Source organism: Phyllobates terribilis, unplaced genomic scaffold, assembly GCF_046119375.1.
Source record: "Phyllobates terribilis strain yellow unplaced genomic scaffold, ASM4611937v1 Scaffold_1__5_contigs__length_1240528914, whole genome shotgun sequence".
Lineage (NCBI taxonomy): Eukaryota > Metazoa > Chordata > Amphibia > Anura > Dendrobatidae > Phyllobates > Phyllobates terribilis.
The window spans coordinates 861,137,418-861,161,861 of NW_027362761.1; the positions used below are offsets into that span (position 1 = coordinate 861,137,418).

General features: G+C 40.3%; 1 protein-coding gene across 5 annotated transcripts in view; it reads right to left on the reverse strand.

Annotated features, from left to right (window-relative positions):
* The window catches only part of PPP3CA (protein phosphatase 3 catalytic subunit alpha), a 302,955-nt gene that overhangs the window by 41,446 nt on the left and 237,065 nt on the right, over positions 1 to 24,444 (reverse strand). For all 5 annotated transcript variants that reach the window (XM_073639032.1, XM_073639045.1, XM_073639038.1 and 2 more), the window contains exons 7-10: positions 10,548 to 10,625; positions 9,243 to 9,337; positions 7,124 to 7,249; positions 6,442 to 6,513 (exon numbers count right to left, since the gene is read on the reverse strand). In XM_073639032.1, coding sequence (XP_073495133.1) covers positions 6,442 to 6,513; positions 7,124 to 7,249; positions 9,243 to 9,337; positions 10,548 to 10,625 — 371 coding nt within the window. The remainder of the gene's footprint in view (positions 1 to 6,441; positions 6,514 to 7,123; positions 7,250 to 9,242; positions 9,338 to 10,547; positions 10,626 to 24,444) is intronic.

Sequence of the window (24,444 nt, forward strand, 5' to 3'; positions counted from 1 at the left end):
AATGCCCTGCAGTGGGCTTTTGGAAAATGGCCACTTGAGGCGACGCAAGCGCAGATTGAGATCTCGGGAGATGCATGCGCCTCCTCCAGCGTCCATTTTCCCAAAGATCACTGTAGGGCAATCAATGGGAAAAGGGACTCTGCTCACCGGCGCCAACATCTTATGAGAGCCCAGGGCCCACTGACACTGGCCTCCTGAAGCATCGACACTACCTCCTGTGACCCCACTCCACCACAGCCACAGCCCGGTAAGCTACATCCGGATATTGTATATTAGATTGTAAGCTCCTAGGACAGGGTGTACATTATTCTGCATGCCCTCAGGAGCAGTCTGTACAGTGTATATTAGATTGTAAGCTCCTAGGACAGGGTGTAGATTATTCTGCATGCCCTCAGGAGCAGCCTGTATATTATATATTAGATTGTAAGCTCCTAGGACAGGGTGTGCATTATTCTGCATGCCCTCAGGAGCAGCCTGTATATTATACATTAGATTTTAAGCTTCTAGGACAGGATGAACATTATTCTGCATGGCCTCAGGAACAGTCTGTATATTGTATATTAGATTGTAAGCTCCTAGGACAGGGTGTGAATTATTCTGCATGCCCTCAGGAGCAGTCTGTATATTGTATATTAGATTGTAAGCTCCTAGGACAGGGTGTGAATTATTCTGCATGCCCTCAGGAGCAGTCTGTATATTGTATATTATACTGTAAGTTCCTAGGACAGGGTGTGGATTATTCTGCATGCCCTCAGGAGCAGCTTGTATGTTATATATTAGATTGTAAGCTCCTAGGACAGGGTGTGAGTTATTCTGTATGCTCTCAGGAGCAGTCCGTATATTGTATACTAGATTGTAAACTCTTCTTGAGCAGGGTGTATTTGTCTTTTCCTTCCCATGGTCAGCTCTCCTGAGCTTATAATACTTGCAGATATACAGCAATATGCAGCAGGACAGACGTGATCCAGGGAAATATCCGATCGCCACAATTGGGGTCAGGAAGGAATTTTTTCCCCCTCTGAGGCAGAACTCTCCGGGGGTTTCTTCGCCTTCCTCTGGATCTTTGGGTCCATTGGATCTCAGCCGGTCCTCAATGACCACAGCCAGTTCTGTGTTCTCTATGGGGCCTGACCTGAGCGTCATTGTGATCATAGTTTATTTTCTTAAATGGCCAGTAATATTTTTATTACAATGTTGCTTATTGCTATTCCAATAAATAATAAAAAGAAAGAAAATAAAAGTGTCATGTGAGGTTTTTTGTCTTGACTTTTTTTTTTTTTTTGCAGTTAAAATGATGGGAGTGATTACTACCCTCAATATTCCTCAAGTAGAACCAGGAATTATGGGGGCGCCATTTACAGATGGCAGACCACATGTATGTCCACCCATTGTGGTATCATAATGTCAGCTCCTGTCCCAAGTTACATTACAACTGTTATGGGGGCCGATCTCTGTGATGGGGGCAGGGTACTAAAATAGTATATGTCCTACACCACAAACCACCTGATAGAAGACTGAAGACCAGGACACAGCCGCCGAATACAAGAGATACAAGCAGTGTCGGACAGGGGTGCTTCATGCAAATGTGACATTATCCTCAATCACAAATGTATATAACAATGAATTGGGTAGATTGTTAAATGAATAAGATGCTGCCTCTGTCTGTACATCGTGAGTCAAGTATATTGTGCCAAGTACTGCTCACATAAGAGGGTGGTGGCCCACTCTAATACAGGGGCCCACCAGAGGATTCTACTGTTCTTCTGTGGGCCAGTCCTAGACTGCATATGCTAGACTGGTCAGCGCGCGGTTGTGTATTCTCTTGTGCTTACAAGAAAACCTGAGAAACTTCAGCAACAAAATGTTACAAATTCTGAAATGGCTGCCCAAGCCCTGTTTCGGGATACTATTCGTATCCTACTAAAAATTCACATGACAGATTCCCTTTAAGGTGAAGTAGACTTCTGTATAATATTGGGGACAACAGAATTGAACATGCACCCAAGTTGATTAAATATTTAAAAACTATAAGAATATCCCAACAAACCCTCTTAAGATATCTTCAGCTGTCCAGTAGGTTTATATGTTTTGACACGCCTCCACTAACTATTCAAAATGGCCATGAATATAACAACAAAAGTTGGGACGTTGTGATAAATATAAAGAGCACAAAAATGCAATGATTTGTAAATCTCTTATAGCCACATTTTATTCACAACACAACATAGATCACAGATCAGAAGTTGAAAGTTAGACATTTTTCAATTTCATTTGAACACATCAACTCATTTAGAAATTGATGGCGGCAACACATCTCAAAAAAAGTTGGGACAAGGTTGATAAAAGGCTGGAGAAGTGGTACAAATGAAAAAGAGCTAGAGCGTTAACTCTCAAGTCACTTGACTTTGTATGAACAGAGCATAATAGTGATGCTGAATTTCTCATAAGCAAGATGGTCAGAAGTTCACCAATCTGAACACCTACGTCTAAATATTGTGGAACAATTTCACAAAAACGTTCCGCAAGTAAAATTGGTAAGACTTTTAATATCTCATCATTTACAGTACATAATATCATCAAAAGATTCAGAGACTCTGGAGGAATGTACAGTACAGACCGAAAGTTTGGACACACCTTCTCATTGGGACCATCAGTTGTGTTGTGCAGAAGTCTGGTGGATACACAGCTGATAGTCTTACTGAATAGACTGTTAGAATTTGTATTATGGCAAGAAAAAAGCAGCTAAGTAAAGAAAAACGAGTGACCATCATTACTTTAAGAAATGAAGGTCAGTCAGTGCGAAAAATTGGGCAAACTTTGAAAGTGTCCCTAAGTGCAGTTGCAAAAACCATCAAGCGCTACAAAGATGAGGACCGCCCCAGGAAAGGAAGACCAAGAGTCACCTCTGCTTCTGAGGATAAGTTTATCTGAGTCACCAGCCTCAGAAATCACAGGTTAACAGCAGCTCAGATTAGAGACCAGGTCAATGCCACACAGAGTTCTTGCAGCAGACACATCTCTTCAACAACTGTTAAGAGGAGACTTTGTGCAGCAGACCTTCATGGTAAAATAGCAGCTAGGAAACCACTGCTAAGGACAGGCAACAAGCAGAAGAGATTTGTTTGGGCTAAAGAACACAAGGAATGGACATTAGACCAGTGGAAATCTGAGCTTTGGTCTGATGAGTCCAAATTTGAGATCTTTGGTTCCAACCACCGTGTCTTTGTGCGACACAGAAAAGGTGAACGGATGGACTCTACATGCCTGGTTCCCACCGTGAAGCATGGAGGAGGAGGTGTGATGGTGTGGGGGTGCTTTGCTGGTGACACTGTTGGGGATTTATTCAAAATTGAAGGCATACTGAACCAGCATGGCTACCACAGCATCTTGCAGCGGCATGCTATTCCATCCGGTTTGCGTTTACTTGGACCATCATTTATTTTTCAACAGGACAATGACCCCAAACACACCTCCAGGCTGTGTAAGGGCTATTTGACCAAGAAGGAGAGTGATGGGGTGCTACAACAGATGACCTGGCCTCCACAGTCACCAGACCTGAACCCAATCGAGATGGTTTGGGGTGAGCTGGACCGCAGAGTGAAGGCAAAAGGGCCAACAAGTGCTAAGCATCTCTGGGAACTCCTTCAAGATTGTTGGAAGACCATTTCCGGTGACTACCTCTTGAAGCTCATCAAGCGAATGCCAAGAGTGTGCAAAGCAGTCATCAAAGCAAAAGGTGGCTACTTTGAAGAGCCTAGAATATAAGACAGATTTTCAGTTGTTTCACACTTTTTTGTTAAGTATATAATTCCACATGTGTTATTTCATAGTTTTGATGCCTTCAGTGTGAATGTACAATTTTCATAGTCATGAAAATACAGAAAAATCTTTAAATGAGAAGGTGTGTCCAAACTTTTGGTCTATACTGTATGTTCACAGAGGACTAGTCAGTTTTGGATGCTCGTGATCTACAGGCCTCAGGTGGCACTGCATTAAAAACAGGTACACAGTTGGCCGTGCAATTTACAAACGCAAATTAAATTTCTATGATGCAAAGAATCAACCATATATCAACACAATCCAGAAACGTTGTAGACTTCCCTGGGCCAAAGCCCATTTATAATGAAGTGAGGCAAAATGCAAAACTGTTCTGTGATCAGATTAATCAAAATTTGAAATTATTTATGGAAACCTTGAACGCCATGTTCTTCACCCTCAAGAGGAGAGGGGCCATCTAGCTTGTTATCAGAGCTAAGTTCAAAATCCTGCGTTTCTGATGGTGTTGGGTTTCATTAGTGTGTATGGTATGGGTAGCTTACACATCCTGAAAGGCACTATTAGTGTTGAGCATTATATAGAGGTTTTACAACATATAATTCCATCCATATATATAAGTCTAATTTGGGGGAAAGCCTTGCATACTTCAACAAGAAAATGGTAAACCACATACTGAGCCCATCACAACAGCATGGCTTTGCAGAAGAAGAGTTCGGGTGGTGAACCGGCCGTCTGCAGAACTTTCATCAATAGAAAACATTTGGTGCATTGTGAAATTAAAAATACAACGAAAAAGACCTAAGACTGTTGAGCAGCTAGAATCCTACACCAGACAACAATTGGACAACATTCCTCTCCCAAAACTTCAGCAATTGGCCTCCTTACTTTCCCAGACATTTACAGACTGTTGTAAAAATTAGAGCGGATGTTACACAATGGCAGACATGGCCCTGTCCTAACTTTTTTGAATTGTGTTGCTGCCATTCATTTCTAAATGACTTAAGATTTCTTTTGGATGAAATGGAAAAATGGCGAACATGTTCTGTTGTGAATAAAATATGGCAATAAGAGATTTCCAAATCATTGCTTTCTTGTTTTCTTTACATGTTACACAGAGTCCCAGCTTTTTGGGAATTGGTGTTGTATTTGTAAACTCTTAACATATGCAAGATCGACTATGTTTGCCTATTCACGGAGGACCACTAAAAAGTTTGTGAAACATGATTTCTGAAAAATGTAATACTGTATATATTTCAAACAGGGAAAAAAGCAAGTTTTCTTTCTAATGGCAGAAACTTGGTTTTAAAGATAAAATGTGGGAGAAACAGGTATATTACCCCTTACGTGTACAATACTTATCTGTATGTGTGCAGTACTGTAAATAAGCATTCCGTGTAGTTCTAAAGTTTTTATAATGCACTGTAAAGTATGTAGCAGCCCATGAGTAATACCTGACAGAGGCATGAAAAACTGAAGAGAAGTGAGAAGAAAAGAGAAAAAACTGGGAAAAAGGCAGGAGGTAGTAGAGAAAAGCGAGCGGTAGAGGAGAAAAGCGGGAAGAGGTGGAGAAAGGAAAAGGCAGCGAAGAAAGGCAGGAAGTAATGGAGAGAAGCAGGGGCACTCTCTTTATGTATACAGTGGACTCAGAGCAGTGAGTCTGCAGTATTTTTTGATACCAGATATTAGCTAGAGGGCACACTGTTTTTTTTCTTTTGGTTAAAAGGCTAACCTCCTGTCCCTTTGATATACCGCCCCTAAATAGGACAGTACTGTATGTTGCAGATCTACTTCAAAAACAAAGTCTTGCCAAATATCATAAGATGCAGGCATGAGTCAGTTGTACGTTGCTGTGGTTCTATGGCTTTGAACAGTGGTTGACACTTGACAGTCTTGCTGGTATACACCTCCTATAGTTAGAACTGGGATTAGCAGGATTTAGTATGAGTGGGTTAGTATGTCTTAGCATACAAAGTGTCATGTTAGTATATTACAGAGATCCAAGTACAATAAATAAATATAATAGAATAAAACCCGCCATAAGTTAGCACAACATCGCACAAATTTCTTCAGAAATATACAAAGAAATAATCATATCAAAAACCCTTAAAAAACACTTCTTTCGGACAATAAAAACAGGCATGGCAGTGTGAGTAAAATTAAAGGGAATCCGTGAGCAGGTATTTGCTATGCAGTCTGAGGACAGCATGAGGTAAGGGTTAAAACACTGAACTCAACAATGTATCACATGTCTGGCTGTGTGCTGCTGTTTACTTAGACTGAAGCTTTAATCACTTTGTGATCATCATTGCTGTGACTAGCTGATCCTGTGAGCCCTGGTCCAACTAAGCCCCATTCTGTGATAAGCACCTCACTGTCTATAGACAGAGCCTGGTGTGGGCAGGGTTAGCTTTCTCAGCTCGCTGCCTTGCTAAATCTAAAAACTCTGTGTGAGAACAGCTACACCCAGTAATCTAAGTGATAAATCATTGGATTCAGGGTCTCTTTGCCTACACATTATGCTGCTCTCAGATGAGTCAGCAAAAACCTGCTGACCGATTCCCTTTAGGTATGGTTCTTGTACAGGATGCTTATATCCACTTTACAGGCACATCTAGTTTAGCAAGTGCAATAAAAATTGGAAATGGGTCTCCAAAATCCACTTACCATCAGCATCTTCATCTGAGCAGAGTTCATCATCTGAGCAAATGCTGAGAACATTTACAAGCATCTCTGTCACTGTGGGGAACAAACCAGACAGCGCTTCCTTAATCTGGACTCTTTCTACCACATGTTAATAGAACCAGATTATCATTATAAAGATCTCTTCCACGTCAATAAATATATGAAAAGATGTATAATCCTTCACAGTTAGAAGTTATTCCAGGCGTCAGAAGACAACATGGGTGCAGGTTACGTGAAGTCCACGGATTCCTTTCATGAGGGTGGTCAGTAAAAGATCTAATAACCTGATGCTGATCAGAGGGTTCTGTAACTTCAATTCAAAGCTACTTTGGAGAGCTACAGACTTTGATGTATACATGCATTAAGAAAACAGGTTTTTTTTTTGTTTTTTTTTTTAATAGAAGAGTTGTCTCGTCTCAAGAAAACAAGAAAGCAATCTTCCAAAGCCTTAGGTCTTCTGTTCACGGCTATATTATGCAGGCACACAGTCTCCCCCCTACACACATTTAATAGGAATCTGTAGGAATACAAGTGATGGCAGGTTCTTCTTCATCCTCATCACGTCATATTGTGAAGTTAATTTCCCTTTTTATTTTATTTTTTTAGATTTATTGATATTTTATGAAAGATACCAGGAAAAGTGACCTTTGGTTGATAAGCTTACCTTTTTCTCCAACAAATGGTAATGACCAAGTAAAAACATCCATGAAATTTGGAAGCCAGTATGGATGAGGAGAACAGTTGAACTGTCTGATATTCATGACGTTGTTCTCATACTTCAATACTGCAGCTGCAACAAGATGGAAAAACAGAATAATCACTTTGTGCGTAGATGCAGATCCTTATCCACAAAAAACTCAGGCAGACACTGCTTCTCCAATTTGTGCTGCAGGTCATCTGTAGCAAAAGCCAAAAGAAGGACCAATCATAAGCTGGAATCTGACACTGCATGCCGAAAAGATCAGCTAAGCTTGTCGCCAAGCCTCAAAGACGATGAAATGTGAAAGTTCAACATGACCCTTGATGAAACCTGCTCTAGTGTAAAATGTATTACAGACTATAATGGCCTGTTGGCACTCGTCTGAACGAGTTATTAAGATGATATTTTAAAAAGACTCCAAATTCTTATTTCACAACTTTTACCGCTCCTCTACACACTGTAGGTCATTTCAAGAAAACTTTTTAAATAGTCTATTACAGCAGCCTCTCACTCGAAGGCATAAAGTTTGTTTAATTGCAGAATTTCATGTGGCCTAGCAATATATTTTACCAATATTCAACCCCTCCAGCCATAATCCATTGCAGGCCAAGGAATATACCTCTGTTTTTTACTTTAGCATGGGAACCTGCATTTAAGATAGCCTGTCCAGTCCAGTGCTTAGGATGGGTATAAGCTCATAGGGAACTCTAAAAAAAACAAAAACCAATAATGTCCATCATTTGGCTTGCCCTTCACAGAGAAGTATTCTTGCATCCTACCTATCTGATGGCTTTGCTATCTCTTCTGAAATGTCTGTATCCACCATAGTAATACAATGCTAGAGCATCTTTACTAATACCACTTTATTGTTCTGTTCCTCCTAGAAATATATGAATTGACAACTAGGTGTTACCAACTGGTGTGTGGATGTACCTAAGCGGACTGCATGACGATAAGTCAAGAGAAAAGTTAACACCCAATTGACAATTTACTCATAAATTTCAAGCTGGAATCATGGGGTAGAGATACAAATTCTAAAATGAAATGATCCTGATCCTGAATTATCTTTTAGGTCATACAAATGATTACTAAAACAGACATATTAGGACCATTACCAGGTCCTCTACGAGTACAACTGGCGATAAAAAGATTGAAGATGCACTCATATTTATAGAAACAAGGACTCTCTATATTAAATGTCTAGATGTTATTTCTTAAAACACATTAAATTACAGGTTTTCTTAGATACTCATATTTATAATTTAATGCTGATTAATTTTATTAATCCCACTAATGATTATAAAACTGGGAGTCTATTCACAATGGCTTTTTATGCAGAAATTGCCAGCCAATAACACTCATTTTGCTCTACAGAAAGAGGGCTTTTGATGTATTGTATCACATGCCACATACCAAAGTAATGTATCCAGAGATAGCATGTAGAGATACTATTATCTCAGATACCTCCCTTCTACTTAATTACCATAAATTATTTTAGAGTCCAAGTTGTAGGCAGGGCTGTGGAGTCGGAGTCGGTGTCCATTTTGGTGAAGTCAGATTCTGTATAAAATGGACCGACTCCAACTCCTAAAACATATAATAAATTGGGTACAGTAGTTCAATGCAGTTTGTGGGGAATATTTTTTCATGAGAATTTGGGAAGGTTATGAAATGTCCTATAAATGTCTTTCCTATTCCTGATCTAAGGGGCTAGACTTTTAGCTGAGATGAATCTGTGCTACAGTAAATGTATCACTTAAACATGAGCCATGTATGAGGGAGTCGGAGTTCGAGTCATGGAAACTGAGGAGGTCAGAGGTTTGGCTTACCGACTCCACAGCCCTAGTTGTAGGACATGGGAGGGACAAATGCAACAGACTACTGAATCATAGCCATCAATGGTTGAGATGGGGAATAAGTCTTCGCATAGCAAGAACAGTACATCTTACAAAAAAAACAAAAAAACAAAGCCAGCTCAGATAACTTATCCCAACAGCTCGTCTGATGGAGAAAAGCAAAACGTGATCAGCGTATTACATTTCTTGGACTTTGCAACAAAGTAAATGATAAACTGATGATTTACCTTTATTATTGTATACATCTAGGTAATTTGGTGCTGAAAATATTGTGATTAAGGAGGGGAAGCCTGTTGTTTGGCTTTTCCTATACATACGATACCTACAATATACAAAAAATAAATAAAATAATAATAATAATGCATTACAGTTCCAGATGGACAGTGAACATAGATAGCACTTTAAATACACCTTAAAGAACAGAAGGATTTAGACACTGGTTTTCAGTAGTAGTCTGGTAGTGCAGAAGAAAAATGTGCAGCTTATGTGAATCTGCATTAAAGGAGTTGGTACTGTGTATATGATGTAAAAAAAACAACAAACAAAAAAAACAGCGTTTTGCTTAGTCAGCATTGCAAAACAATATAGCTTGCATTTATTAAATGAATCTTCTTCACAAAAGTAGCAGTGTAGAGTCTCACACCTACAGAATTTATGGAGTCACACAGAAACCTCCTGCCTGGAGCTTTGTAGGTGTGCTCCTGTATAGCAGCTCCATAATTTACTGTAGATAAAAGTATTCTGCCTGTGATAGCAATGCTTCTAGGGGACAAAACCTCACTAATTCGACATTTGATGGACAAAGTATGGTTTTTTGTTTTGGTAAATGAGCTCTAAGCAATGGCTTTAAAGGGACATCTACTTCCAGCACATGTGGAGTGAAGGGAGATATACTTGCCCATGCTCAATCGACTTATTGTACAAGCAGGGCAAGTTCCACCTGCTTCACTGCACATGCACCGGACGTAGACATCAACAGCACATGTCTAAGATTTCAGAAAGACTTGGCATCTAAGACTTGTAATTTCCTAGAGGAAAGGTAAAGAAGATCCTAGAGAACGTCTGATTTCTGGAATCCAGAAAGCAAAGTTTCACCAACGGGTAAATGTCTACGGACAAATCATATACCTCCCAATTAAGATGAGGCAATTTGTATATTGAAGCCCAAAAGGTATTACTTTCACACAAGTCTCTTCACCTCCCTCATTTTGCATGTTATATGGACTATAAGCTAAGCTTCAGAAATATGAATATATACAGATATACTGTGTGCTCAGAAAAAGAACACTACCACGTCTGACCAGCAGCAATGCACATGGCCAGGGTTCATTAGGCATTCTTTTATATGATTAATTAAAGTTTATTGAAGTCCAACAGTGTCATCATGAGCTTAGTTCACATGTTACAACCGTGGTGCATTTTTTGCCACGGTTTTGGAAAATGTGCTAACTCATCCTAATAAAACAATTAAACTTCAGCCATCACATCCTGTGTGTTAACGAGTAAATGAATAGTTCTAATTACTAACGTACCCGGCATCCTGGGCTTCATGAGCTCGAAGTATAGATAACAAGTTATTGTGCTGAAGGAATTCACATACAGCTGGATAGCTGGAACAAGAAAAACAGAGTTCATTAGTAAGCTGCATATTTATTTATCTAAACACCAACTTATTTCATCAATTCTTTTGTTTTATTTTAGGGAGGAGTCCATAGTTTAAAGAGGACCCATCATTTCCCCAAATGCAGGTTAATAGCATGACAATGCAATCCAACCGCCTTACTGAAAGTGCGGCTGCAGGGAAAAAACATACTTTATTCCTCTGGAGATTCACCAGCTTTCAGTCATAGGGGCGTGCCTGCTCACCACGCAGTAGATGGTGAGTGGTGGCTATAAGCATGCCCTGGCACGTTGATTGACAGCTCGCTCAGCAGTGTATCTGTGCAGAGCAAGCTGTCAATCACGGTGTCGGGGCGAGCTTAGAGCCACTGCTCACAATGCAGATTACAATGACTGTAATCCCTTCCCAGCACACCTCTATGACTGAAAGCTGGCGGATACCAGGAGGAATAGAGGCAATTTTCTCCCGGCAGCCATGGTTTCTGTAAGGCAGCCGGACTACATTGTAACGCTATTAACCTGCAGATGAACCCTGTATGTGGAGGTTAATCACATTTGGGGATATGACAGGTTCCCTTTAATTCCTTCACAACCTCAGTATTTTTTTCCATCCATAACCAGACACTTGAACAATTGTGTTTATGTAGCAACCCCAATATTTTTATTCATTATGCTACCCAAACAGTTTTTACATTGGTTTATAGTCCAGGGTTTAGACTATTTTATAGTAATATACAGTGGGTACGGAAAGTATTCAGACCCTTTAAATTTTTCACTCTTTGTTTCATTGCAGCCATTTGGTAAATTCTAAAAAGTTCATCTTTTTCTCATTAAAATACACTCTGCACCCCATCTTGACTGAAAAAAAACAGAAATGTAGACCTTTTTGCAAATTTATTAAAAAAGAAAAACTGAAATATCACATGGTCATAAGTATTCAGACCCTTTGCTCAGTATTGAGTAGAAGCACGCTTTTGAGCTAGTACAGCCATGAGTCTTCTTGGCAATGATGCAACAAGTTTTTCACACCTGGATTTGGGGATCCTCTGCCATTCTTCCTTGCAGATCCTCTCCAGTTCTGTCAGGTTGGATGGTGATCATTGGTGGACAGCCATTTTCAGGTCTCTCCAGAGATGCTCAATTGGGTTTAGGTCAGGGCTCTGGCTGGGCCAGTCAAGAATCTTCACAGATGTTCTGAAGCCACTCCTTTGTTATTTTAGCTGTGTGCTTAGGGTCATTGTCTTTTTGGAAGGTGAACCTTCGGCCAAGTCTGAGGTCCAGAGCACTCTGGAAGAGGTTTTCATCCAGGATATCTCTGTACTTGGCCGCATTCAGGTTTCCTTCAATTGCAACCAGTCGTCCTGTCCCTGCAGCTGAAAAACACCTCCATAGCATGATGCTGCCACCACCATGTTTCACTTTTGGGATTGTATTGGGCAGGTGATGAGCCGTGCCTGGTTTTCTCCACACATACCGCTTAGAATTAGGTGTGTGCCTTTCCAAATCAAGTCCTATCAGTTTAATTAAACACAGCTGGACTCCAATGAAGGAGTAGAACCATCTCAAGGAGGATCACAAGGAAATGGACAGCTTGTGACTTAAATATGAGTGTCTGAGCAAAGGGTATGAATACTTATGACTATGTGATATTTCAGTTTTTCTTTTTTAATAAATTTGCAAAAATTTCTACATTTCTGTTTTTTTTCAGTCAAGATGGGGTGCAGAGTGTACTTTAATGAGAAAAAGATGAACTTTTTAGAATTTACCAAATGGCTGCAATGAAACAAAGAGTGAAAAATTTAAAGGGGTCTGAATACTTTCCGTACTCACTGTAGTAGTAGTAAATTATTCAAAAAGTAAATAAAAAATACATTTTTGTAGTTTTATTTTTCTTTATTTTGTAAATCGAAGCATTCACACAAAATTGTATTTATTTAGATTGAGTTTTAGATTAACACAGATGTACAGATGTGTCTACCTTTAACAATTCCATAAATTTTGTGAAGGATGATAATTTTTTAAGACACAAATTGAAAAAATTCTTACACAGACACATATAGCATTCCCCAGTAGAATAGAGGATTTTTTTTTTAAAGCTAGTCACCTCTCACCATTCAGCTCAGGATATCTCAAGCTAAAAGGAAAGCTTAGGAAGGACACATCTGCATGTCAATACTTCAACATGAAGTAAATTTTTTGCATTAATGATTCTGATTTGAACAGTAGTCCACTAAGCTTTGGTCACAGAGATTTCTATGACAAAGTATTGCATATGGTCATCAATGTGCAAAACATGGATCAAACAACAGATGACAAAAATGGCTGTGCTCTAGGTTCCCTCCATTATGAGGCTGGGTGCCCACGTAGCGTTTTTCAAGCGTTTATGCTGCGGAATTTCCGCAGCGGAAACGCTTGTGAAACGCTAGGTAATCCGCACCCCATGGTCCCCAAGGAGATTCCGCATGTTCTATGCACATGCTGCGGATTTTTCCGCAGCGTTTATGCTGCGTACAAAAATCCGCAGCATGTCATTTAATTTTGCGGAAGCGCAGCGGAACTCCCGCCATTGACTTGCATTGAGACGCATAGAAACCGCGACTCTACATTTGTACAAGCGGCTTCTATGCGTCTCTATGTGCGGATGGTACCCAGTTCTGGAGGAGAGGAGACTCTCATCCAGACCTGGGTACCATTGTACCTGTAAAAAAATAATAAAATAACAAATAAAGTTTATACTCACCTTTCCGAAGGCTTCTCTCTGAATGCCGGCATCGCTTGAGGACCTGCGGTGACGTCACAGTCATGTGACCGCAGGCCCTTCACCGCTCTGTCTCGCGATATGCCGGCAGCCAGGAACCAGCCAGGAAGCAGCGCTGCAGCCACGCCGGGGCCTCGGGGGTGAGTATAGCTTTATTTGTTTTAATTCTTACGGTTCACACTATATAAATCCATGCTGTTTGCATGGATTTATACAGTGTGACCTAGTTGTCAAGCACTTTCCAAGTGATGCTATCGCCTGGAAAGCGCTTGTCAATCTGCATGCGGAGACGCATGTGAATCCGCATGTGGATCCGCATGTATTCTGCAGGAAAAATGCATGCACAATCTGCATGCGTTTTTTTCTGCCAGGGACATTCAGAAATGCTGCAGAAATTTTCTGCTTCATTTCTGCATCGTGGGCACATAGCCTCAACTCAGTTTTTGAATACAAAGGCAGGACGCACCTGGCTTCTCACCACCTGCCTCTGCATCATAGAGAGGTCGGTCCCTATATCATGCAGAGTCGGGCTGGGGCCCACCTCGGTGACTAGTCATCTCAGTCACCTTATTGTAATAAGGGAACCTGTCCCTGTTCATGAATCACATTACAACCTCCCCTTATAGGCAATCTGTCAGCAGGTTTTAGCTACATCATCTGAAAGCAGAATGATGTCAGGGCAGAGAGCCTGATTCCAGCGATGTATCACTTACTGGACTGCTTGGTGTAGTTTGGATAGAATCCCTGTTTCCCTTGCTGTAGATGTAGCAGTGGTCAGAATGCGGAGCTATGTATAACCCCGCCCACACCCCTGATTGGCAGTTTTAGGTGTACACTGTGCATTGTCAGCAAGCTGCTAATCAGTGGTGGGGGCGGGGTTACACAGATTAGCTGGACTGGCCTGCATGTGAGACCTAGTCCTGCAGTGTTAATGTCCTGCTGATAAAACACTGATTGTATTGAAACAACAGTAATCTGCTGAGCAAGTGACACATCCCTAGAATCAGGGTCTCTGCCTCTACATTATGCTGTTCTCAGATTAAATAGCAAAAACTTGCTGACAGATTTACTTTAAAACCAAGGATCATAGGAGATAAAATTCGTAAATAATACTGTAACATTTTGTAGCTGATCACTGGTAGGGTTCACATCAAATTTTAGGGCAGCAAGGTAGCTCAGTGGTTAGCACTGTTGCTTTACAGCGCGGTGGTCCTCGATTCAATCCCACCAAGGACGACATCTGTAAGGAGTTTGTATGTTTTTCCCTTGTTTGCCTGGGTTTCCTCTCACACTCCAAAGACATACTGATAGGCAATGTACTTTGTGAGCTACAGTGGGGACAATGATGAGAATGTCTGAAGTGTTGCGGAATATGATGGCACTATATAAGCAAAGAATAATAAATACATTTTTAGTCTCTGCTTACAGTGTATCCTTAGAAAAATTCCAGCTGGTACACAGAAAGTGAGTCAATGGGGCTTCATGAGTCTGATGGAGGTAAAAAGAGCATCCATCAGGCTGGTTAAAAAGGTGCAGAAAACTATAAAGAATGTGCTATCCCATACAATGTTAAACTTACATTTAATTTTTACAATGGGAATCCATGGGCTATGAAAGCCCCCATATGGCTTTACCAGGAGGCTATGAATGTGATGTGAACACGGCCAAATATCTATTGTACGGTCGATTTGTATAGTGCAAACAATTGCTGTGTAAGTGCACAAAAGTAAATGCAAGAAGTATTATCATTTGTGACCATTGGTCATTCCTAAGATTCTACACTGTGTTACAGGGTTATATTACTTAATGTAACTTGATTCTTTATCAAACCGTATTTGAAAATCAATTAATATTGATCTTATGATAATTTTAAATTGAAGACACATGCATTGCTGCAAGTTTCAAATTATTATTATTATCACCATTATTTAGTATAATGCTGTAACAGTCAATTAGCTTAGATTCGTACCGGAACTCAAAAATATTTGGTTATCTACGCTAAAACATCATCATTTTATTACATCTCATAGAATAAAAAAAAAACATGTAGAGCCACTTAAATGAACAAACACACAAAGTATCAAATGGGGTAGGAATTAGGGTTGCACCCAAATTCAATTGATTGTACGAGATGCACAATAGTGCCGATACAAGGTCAGTATGTATGCACAAAATCAAACATGTTTTTTTATTCATTGAGATATAATAATGATCTTTTATTGTGTTTAGTCAAATATTTTGAGTTGCGCTGCATGTTTCAGCCCAAATTTGCAATTAGTGAATAGCATACCCCATTTTTTGCTAGAGGGCAACGTTGATAAATCACTAGCATTACGTAGTAGCGTTTTATACTAGCATTATGTGCAGATTGAATTATACTCATCTTCCGCAATTGTTTGAAACATACCACTATTCACTAAATTGCACTCATCAGTGGATTTCCATAAACCCAATCAATATAAAAACGCAAGTTTAGACACCATCTGGAACATATATAACTTAATGGAAATTCTTATTAAATATAACCCCATATTATGCAGCCTTTTATTCAACTTGCCATGTTATAGATTGTTTTAAAGTAACTCATTTCAGGAGACTGTTCCTGAATAATCCTTCATTTTGCACACATGGGTATTAACACCTTATCTGACCAATGTGTTATTTTAGTCCTGTACTTATCAGGAGTATTACCCTCTCCATCTCAAATTGTCAGTAGAACTCCCCCAGAAGCGGCAGTGGCATGGAGAACATTATACAGCACCAATAAGCTGTGCAGCTGTAAATCAAGCACTGGGGTGACATAGAAGGACAATTACTAGAAGCAGCAGAGTCTGTATGTTTGAGTTTCCCCCTTTGAAGCTATACTTTCTCACCCTCCTTTCTATAAACTTCTATGAGCAGCAGCTGTAACCTGATCTCTCAGTGATCTGATAATCAGCCTCTACTCGGGCCCCCCCCCCCCCCCAGACAGACTTTACCAGTGAATTAAGAGTGAATGATCAGTGCAGCAGGCAGAGGAAAAAGAAAAGGAATAGATAGAGAGGCATTTTCTGTACTAAGACCTATCACAATATTTTTTAATAAAGCATATAAATATTGATTTATTTAAGGACAGTTTGTTAAAACAACATTAACTCAACATTTTTTATTAAGTGCAACCCTAAACCAAATCAATGGAATGTATAGAAAGGGGAATTGCATTTACATCTAGAAAAATATGGATGTCTTCTTCCCAAAAATATTGTAGGTGGTATTGCAGGTCTGTGTCATTTGCTTCAAAGGGCCACTATTTTTGAGAGGAGACACCCATGTTTTTCTAATCCTGGACAACCTCCTTTAAAGGGACTGTATCATCATACAATGACCTAAATCAGGTTTTTGGGTTACATGTATTTTTCAAAAATAAAAAACAAAATTAGAAATTTTGAAATTTTCATACTCGTCACTGGGGCTATTGCACGTTTCAGAATTTTCATTATCATCGGAGGCAGGATTAGGATTACAATGACAGGCAACGCCTCTATATATAACTGTTAACACATGATCCACCAATCACCATAGGTAATATCACAGCACCTCCTGCTCCCTTTCTCTTCACAATGATCTTTGCACATGCTTATTAGATGCACGAATACAAAAGATACTGTCAGTCTGTTCATTGTGACTAATGTTCATGTGCATTTCCTGAAACAACAGGAAGTGTGAGTCTAGAACAGCCCCAGAGACTAGTGTAAAAATTGTAAGATTTCTCTTTTTTTTTGTAAAATAAAGATTTTGAAAAATATATATATATATATTTAAAGAGAATCTGTCAGGTCCCCCATGCCCTCCAACCCAGCAGCCTTCACTTATGGATTACTAGATTCCCTGCCTAACCAGCCCTTTTATAATGTTATTCGCTTAAATCCATGTTCAAATAAAGAATTTATAACCTCCGTTTTTCTTATGCTTTGACTAGGCGATGGGGCGTTAGTTTCCCCAGACTAGTCGGCCTTTTTTGTATGTCATCATACCCTTGTGGGTGTGGTAACATGATTTACAAGAGCAAGCGCATGAAGAACGGCTTTCTTGCACCTCTGAAGCCGGGTGAGAGCTTCTCAACTTCAAAGGCACCCTGCACGTAACCGACAGTGCAGAAGATGGCTCACATACATGCTCTGCATTTATGGTCATGCGCAATGCGCCTCTGAAGCCAGGATGCACGCACGCGGCTTCAGAGGCGCAATGACACCGCCAAATAGAGCCACGCGCATGCGCGAGATTTGCGGGGAGCTGGCGATGACGTCAGCTCTTGCAATTCACGTTATCACGCCAACAGGGGGCAAAGAGGGCTGACTAGTCTGGGGAAACAAACACCCCATTGAGTAGTCACAGGCCTAATTACCATAAGAAACATGGAGGTTATAAATACTTTTTTAAAACATGGATTTAAGCGAATAACATTATAAAAGGGCTGGTTAGACAGGGAATCTAGTCATATGTATGCGAATGCTGCTGGGTTAGAGGGCATGGGGGACCTGACAAGTTCCCTTTAAAGGAGTAGAGGCAAAAAAAGTTTCCCATAGGCTTGGCTCTGTAAAAAAAAAAATAAACTAATTGACAGGTGACTTGAGCAGTGTGTCAACAGAAAAACATCTGATAACAAGCAGCTCTAATCTCCTATGATTGGCTGCAGCGGTCGTGCAGCTGGTGGAACTGTAATGTCTCTGCTTCCTATATTAGTGCATACAATGAATGGATCTAGTCGGTTGCCGATAAGGGAGTATTAAATAGTTTGTTATTTTTTACAGATCTAAGCTTCTAATAAACTTTTTATTTTGCCCGGTATAACCGCTTTAATATAAAAATCTGATTTAAACAATAGGTCTTTTTCTGATGACACATTCCCATTAAGGACTTCTTTAAAGCACATTATCTGTGCTACCTCCATATTTTTGTTTTTGCCAATGTTACAATTTGATCTCGGCAAAACCCATAAAAAGGATAGCATTTACCAAATATAGAATGTTCCAATGTTCCTGAAATCTATAAAGTATATGATGGAAAAAAAAGTCCCACACAATACATACAATACATACATACAGTACGTAGCTTCAGTTCACAAAAACACAGTCAAACTAAGTAAACTGGTTCTAGACAATAAGTAAAGATACTAATAAAGGGCAAAGGCCCCGATACATCACTGCTGTTTCTCACCTTTTCTGGAGTAATTGGCTGATTTTTTTAGTTTCTTTAGTATTTATGTCTAATTATCTTTTTTTAATACTTTTTTTATTCATCCTCGAGAACTTTGCTTATCCAGAGGTGTTGGACAGATTCATGAAATGTGACTTTTACCAAATGCCACATTTTTTTTTCATATCTCACTCCAGTTTCCCCCATGGAGTAAGGTTTCTGAAGGAGTTTTCAATTTGGCGCATTTTTTTGCAACTTTTTAAAAGAATTGCGAGTTTTGGTGCATAAAAAAGATGCAAAAAGTGGTTAAAGATAAAAAAAAAAAGAGCATGTTTTTTATTTTGTGCCAAACTCATGAACTGTATGTGCCATTCTGAAGAATATGGTGCAAAAAACGTTTGCGAATACCACAAGACCAAAAAAAGAATCATAGAATCCTAGAATGTTAGAGTTGGAGGGGACCTCCAGGGTCATAGTGTCCACCCTCCCTGCTCAAAGCAGGATTCACTAAACCATCTCGGTCAGTGACTGCATGAATCGGGTCCAAAAGTGTTTTAATAGAACCCAGTCTATGGGATTACAGAGACTTTATTTGTATTATTGGATTTATGCTTCCAAAATTCTTGTGAATAGAAGAATGAACAGGAACTCTACTGGGAATGCTCTGGCAATGACCAAAGAGCGACATGTCATCCCCGGTATCATCGCACGCCGAGAGTGTTCAGCTGAAAAACATAACCCAGTTTTTCTAGATTCTGGTTGGTGCATAGATCAATTCGCTCAAACGCAAAATATATTTGTTAAGTGACTCAGCTTAGAAAAATTTTGCATATCAGGTTAAACCCTGAGAGAAGAAAAGTGTGTTCTTCAAAGCAAGTAAGCAAATTAGGAGAGACATCTTCCTTCATAAGTGCCTGGAACAAAGGGGAATGAACGCGTGCATTTTTTTCTGATCAAAAAGAAAAAAGGTTTGGAGAAAAGTTAAAGAGAATACACACCCGCACAGTCACAGACAGCACTGACCTCATTATACTATATGCACACATTATCCAATTGCATTTAGGTTAATACACTGGAACATAGGATGTTGCTATGGGAACAGCTGCCTTCCATCGATGGCAAACAATAACTGCAGTGTCCATTGTGGTTAACTTAGTGAGAAAATACTAAGTATTAGTCCAAGCTCTCCCAAAACATTCGCAGCAGTGTAAGCGCTAAGATCAGACATGCCTGGACCCCCGGAGACCTATACACTTAAAGGGTGACGCTCAAGTGCTTTAATGGGTAAAACTGCAAAGTGCTTGTAAAAAAAAGCAATTATGCTGTTTAATTCTTATTAAAAGTATCTCCACTCTTAAGAATGGAAGGATTTTTAATTATATTGTTTACTGATTGATGTCAAGGTTACTGGGCACCGCTGCAGTCAGAGGCAAGGAGCATAGCACTAACAGACTGTAATGTATAGAGCTTTGAAGAGCTGCTTCGAAACTCAATCTAGTTATATTCATTGCCCTTGTGCTCCCCCGATGCTGCGCAGGCAACACTGGACAGGGTATAGTTCAGGCTTGTGAAGAAACAATGGTACTGGTCCGAACTGTCAATCAAGCAAGAGCACACTGCCCCCTGGCAAACAGGAAGCTGGGAGGCAAAATGAGACAATCCCTTTAAGGTTTCTTTAAAAGTAAGCTAGTTATCCAATGTTTCTGGGGTGTCTCCACTCTACCACCCTCAGCAGATGTCTGTTTGAAGATGGACTGGGCATGTTACATTTCAATATGCCTATTCCATTATACCTGCAGAAGATAAGATGCTCCCAGAGGGGTCTGGCAGCTACTCATTCCCCTCTTCCTGTTGAAAACAAGTACACGCTCAGTCTATGGGCTACTTGAGAACAATATCACCACTGGGGTCCTGGGTCAAATCCCAACAAGGACAACATCTGCAAGGGGTTTGTATGTTCTCCTCGTGTTTGCGTGGGTTTCCTCCGGGTTCTCCGGTTTCCTCCCACACTCCAAAGACATCCTGATAGGGAATTTAGATTGTGGGCCCCAATAGGGAAAGTGAGGATAAGGTCTGTAATGTGCTATGGAGTTATAAGCAAGTAAAATAAATATATAAATAATAGCAGTCCACTGTTACTGGGCACCTATAGGTTCTACAGTATACAGTGGGTACGGAAAGTATTCAGACCCCTTTAAATTTGTCACTCTGTTTCATTGCAGCCATTTGGTAAATTCTAAAAAGTTCTTTTTTTTCTCATTAAAGTACACTCTGCACCCCATATTGACTGAAAAAAAACAGAAACGTAGAATTTTTTGTAAATTTATTAAAAAAGAAAAACTGAAATATCACACGGTCATAAGTATTCAGACCCTTTGCTCAGGCACTCATATTTAAGTCACATGCTGTCCATTTCCTTGTAATCCTCCTTGAAATGGTTCTACTCCTTCATTGGAGTCCAGCTGTGTTTAATTAAACTGATAGGACTTGATTTGGAAAGGCACACACCTGTCTATATAAGACCTCACAGCTCACAGTGCATGTCAGACCAAATGAGAATCATAACCTCAAAGGAACTGCCCAAGGAGCTCAGAGACAGAATTGTGGCAAGGCACAGATCTGGCCAAGGTTACAAAAGAATTTCTGCATTACTCAAGGTTCCTAAGAGCACACTGGCCTCCATAATCCATAAATGGAAGAAGTTTGGGACCACCAGAAGTCTTCCTAGACCTGGCTGTCCAGCCAAACCGAGCAATCGTGGGAGAGGAGCCTTGGTGAGAGAGGTAAAGAAGAACCCCAAGATCACTGTGGCTGAGCTCCAGAGATGCAGTAGGGAGATGGGAGAAAGTTCCACAAAGTCAGCTATCAGTGCAGCCCTCAATCAGTCGGGTTTTTATACAAGAGTGGCCCAGCGGAAGCCTCTCCTCAGTGCAAGACATATGAAAACCCGCATAGAGTTTGCTCAAAAACACATGGAGGTCTCCCAGACTATGAGAAATAAGATTCTCTGGTCTGATGCGATAAAGATAGAACTTTTTGGTGATAATTCTAAGCGGTATGTGTGGAGAAAACCAGGCACTGCTCATCACAATCCCAACAGTGAAACATGGTGGTGGCAGCATCATGCTATGGGGGTGTTTTTCAGCTGCAGGGACAGGACGACTGGTTGCAATTGAAGGAAACATGAATGCGGCCAAGTACAGAGAGATCCTGGATGAAAACGTCTTCCAGAGTGCTCTGGACCTCAGACTTGGCCGAAGGATCACATTCCTACAAGACAATAACCCTAAGCACACGGGTAAAATAACAAAGGAGTGGCTTCAGAACATCTCTGTGACCATTCTTGACTGGCCCAGCCAGAGCTGACATAAACCCAATTGAGCATCTCTGGAGAGACCTGAAAAGGCTGTCCACCAACGTTCACCATCCAACCTGACGGAACTGGAGAGGATCTGCAAGGAAGAATGGCAGAGGATCCCCAAATCCAGGTGTGAAAAACTTGCTGCATCATTCCCAAGAAGGCTGTACTAGCTCAAAAGGGTGCTTCTACTCAATACTGAGCAAAGGGTCTGAATACTTATGACCATGTGATATTTCAGTTTTTCTTTTTTTAATAAATTTGCAAAAATTTCTACATTTCTGTTTTTTTTTTCAGTCAAGATGGGGTGCAGAGTGTACTTTAATGAGAAAAAAAATGAACTTTTTAGAATTTACCAAATGGCGGCAATGAAACAAAGAGTGAAAAATTTAAATGGGTCTGTATACTTTCCGTACCCACTGTATCTAAAAACATTTCAGAGATCAAGGAGGCAGAAATAAATGGGTTGTCTGACTCCATCATGCAGGCCCTCATTATGTATACACTATTGTCACTATGACATATCACACATTATGTTAAAGTATAGGGGCTCAATGTTGAATTGCATATGCGTTTTTCACCTTTTACATTAAACAATGCTATATTGATGTTGAGAACCAGACAGCATTCCTGAAGCAATATAACATATTATTAATGTATATTTATTGATAAATATTTTGGAAGAAAGGAGTTTTGGGTGAAAAAGTGTTTTCTAAAGCCATAAGGATAGCAGAGTATACTGCAATGCTGTACTTCACTTTGGACATTTGGGATTAGCTGTAACCAGGACAGCTTCTGACCTAGAAAATAAGTGTTTTAGAATATCTGGCTTCAGATTAAAATGGCATCTGTAAGCGTGCCATGAAGGAAACTAAAAGGTGTACGTGGGTGTTACACACCTGTACAGGGCTCAGCTTCCTTCCCCTGGGACCGCTGCCCTCTGCTGTGCTCCGCGTCAGGTTTTGCAGGCTGCCTGGAGTGCACCTATGACATCACCTCCCTAGACCTATTTAAGGCCCATTTAGACACACCTATGTCTTGGAATTAAGACTCTAGTCCTATTGTCTGGTGTGCCCCACCATCTGTGCATTTTTGTGTTTCTGTTTTTATTGCTTCCTTCCCTGCTGGGTTCCACTTCATCTGGCCCCTTGCTCCTGAGATTCTTGAGTGTGCCTAGTCCTCACTCCCCATGTGCCTTCATATTTGTTGCATGAAAGCTTGGGGTTTGTATGCCCTCCAGGATCTTAGGCTTAGAGGACCCACCTTACCTGGTGAGCCCTAACAGTGGGTACATACTTGAAGATTAAAACTAATTGATTGATTGGGGTTTGACTGGTAATGCCCCAATCAACTGGCAGAATGGTAGCGGTTGTACGTGTGTGCTGCCTCTCTATTCGCTGTCTATGGGACTGCCGGACATAGTCTCAAAGATCAAATCTCAACCAATCTAGCAGCTTTTGCTTACCCTTGAACACACTGCATAGAAATATAAGGGCATTAAATATTAAGCTTAATGGAGGATTTCACATTGAGGACCTTTGGAATAAAAGAAGGATAGATTATGCTCCTACACATGACAGTAAACTTTGGTCCTAGAATTGTGATATTAGAAGCCCAGGTTAAAGTGGAAGCCATCACAGAAAATAAACCAGCCTTACCAACACCAGGTCAGATTACCAATGCACCAGCAGGATGTGGAAGACCCCCATGATAAAGGTGGGGGACAGCACAGGTGCAAAACACTAGCCATTCACAAACCTGCCAATTCATGGAAGGTGTGACTATGTAGTATTAAACATGCACACAGATAAGGCTTGCATAGGACACCAGTCACACAGATAGGTGTGATGCAGTGTCTGGTTTACAGCCTATTAGTGACGCCCATAATTTTAAAATAACGAGGCTGTCCAGCACTATATATGTGCACCCCACAAGAACGATGCCCCAATTCACCCAACCAATACTAAAGGGCCTGGCTGAAGTGGAAACCATCTTTTATTACAGGCTGAAGTGGAAACCATCTTTTATTACATAGCTGCATCTCTAAACTCTATTAAAAAGGAATTTTCACCAAATTTTTTCATATTGAATTGAACACAATGCAATAGTGGTGGCAGAGCAGAATAAAACATTTCTTCTTTTTTTTTAATTTTGCCTACCTGTAGAGATAGTCACAATCAAATATTTGGCACCTAATGAGCTCACTTTAGTTTAGCCCAAGTGGGTGTTATTAGATAGTTTTCACTGGGGGCGTGTGCGTCTGCCTTCTGAATAACGCTGGCCAATCATAAGCAGGCAGCAATATAGAAGTGCCAAAGAACCTGTGATGATGTCATCAGGGTCACATGACCAGAGTCCACAAGTCCTGCCAGCTGGATTGTACAGCCTAAATAAGCACTGAAGACATATTACACAGCACAGAAGTGTGGAAATAAGGCAAAATAAAAATAAAAAATAAAAAAACTTTTTATTCTGCCACTATTACATGGTGTGTCCAGTTCAACATGAAAAATATGGT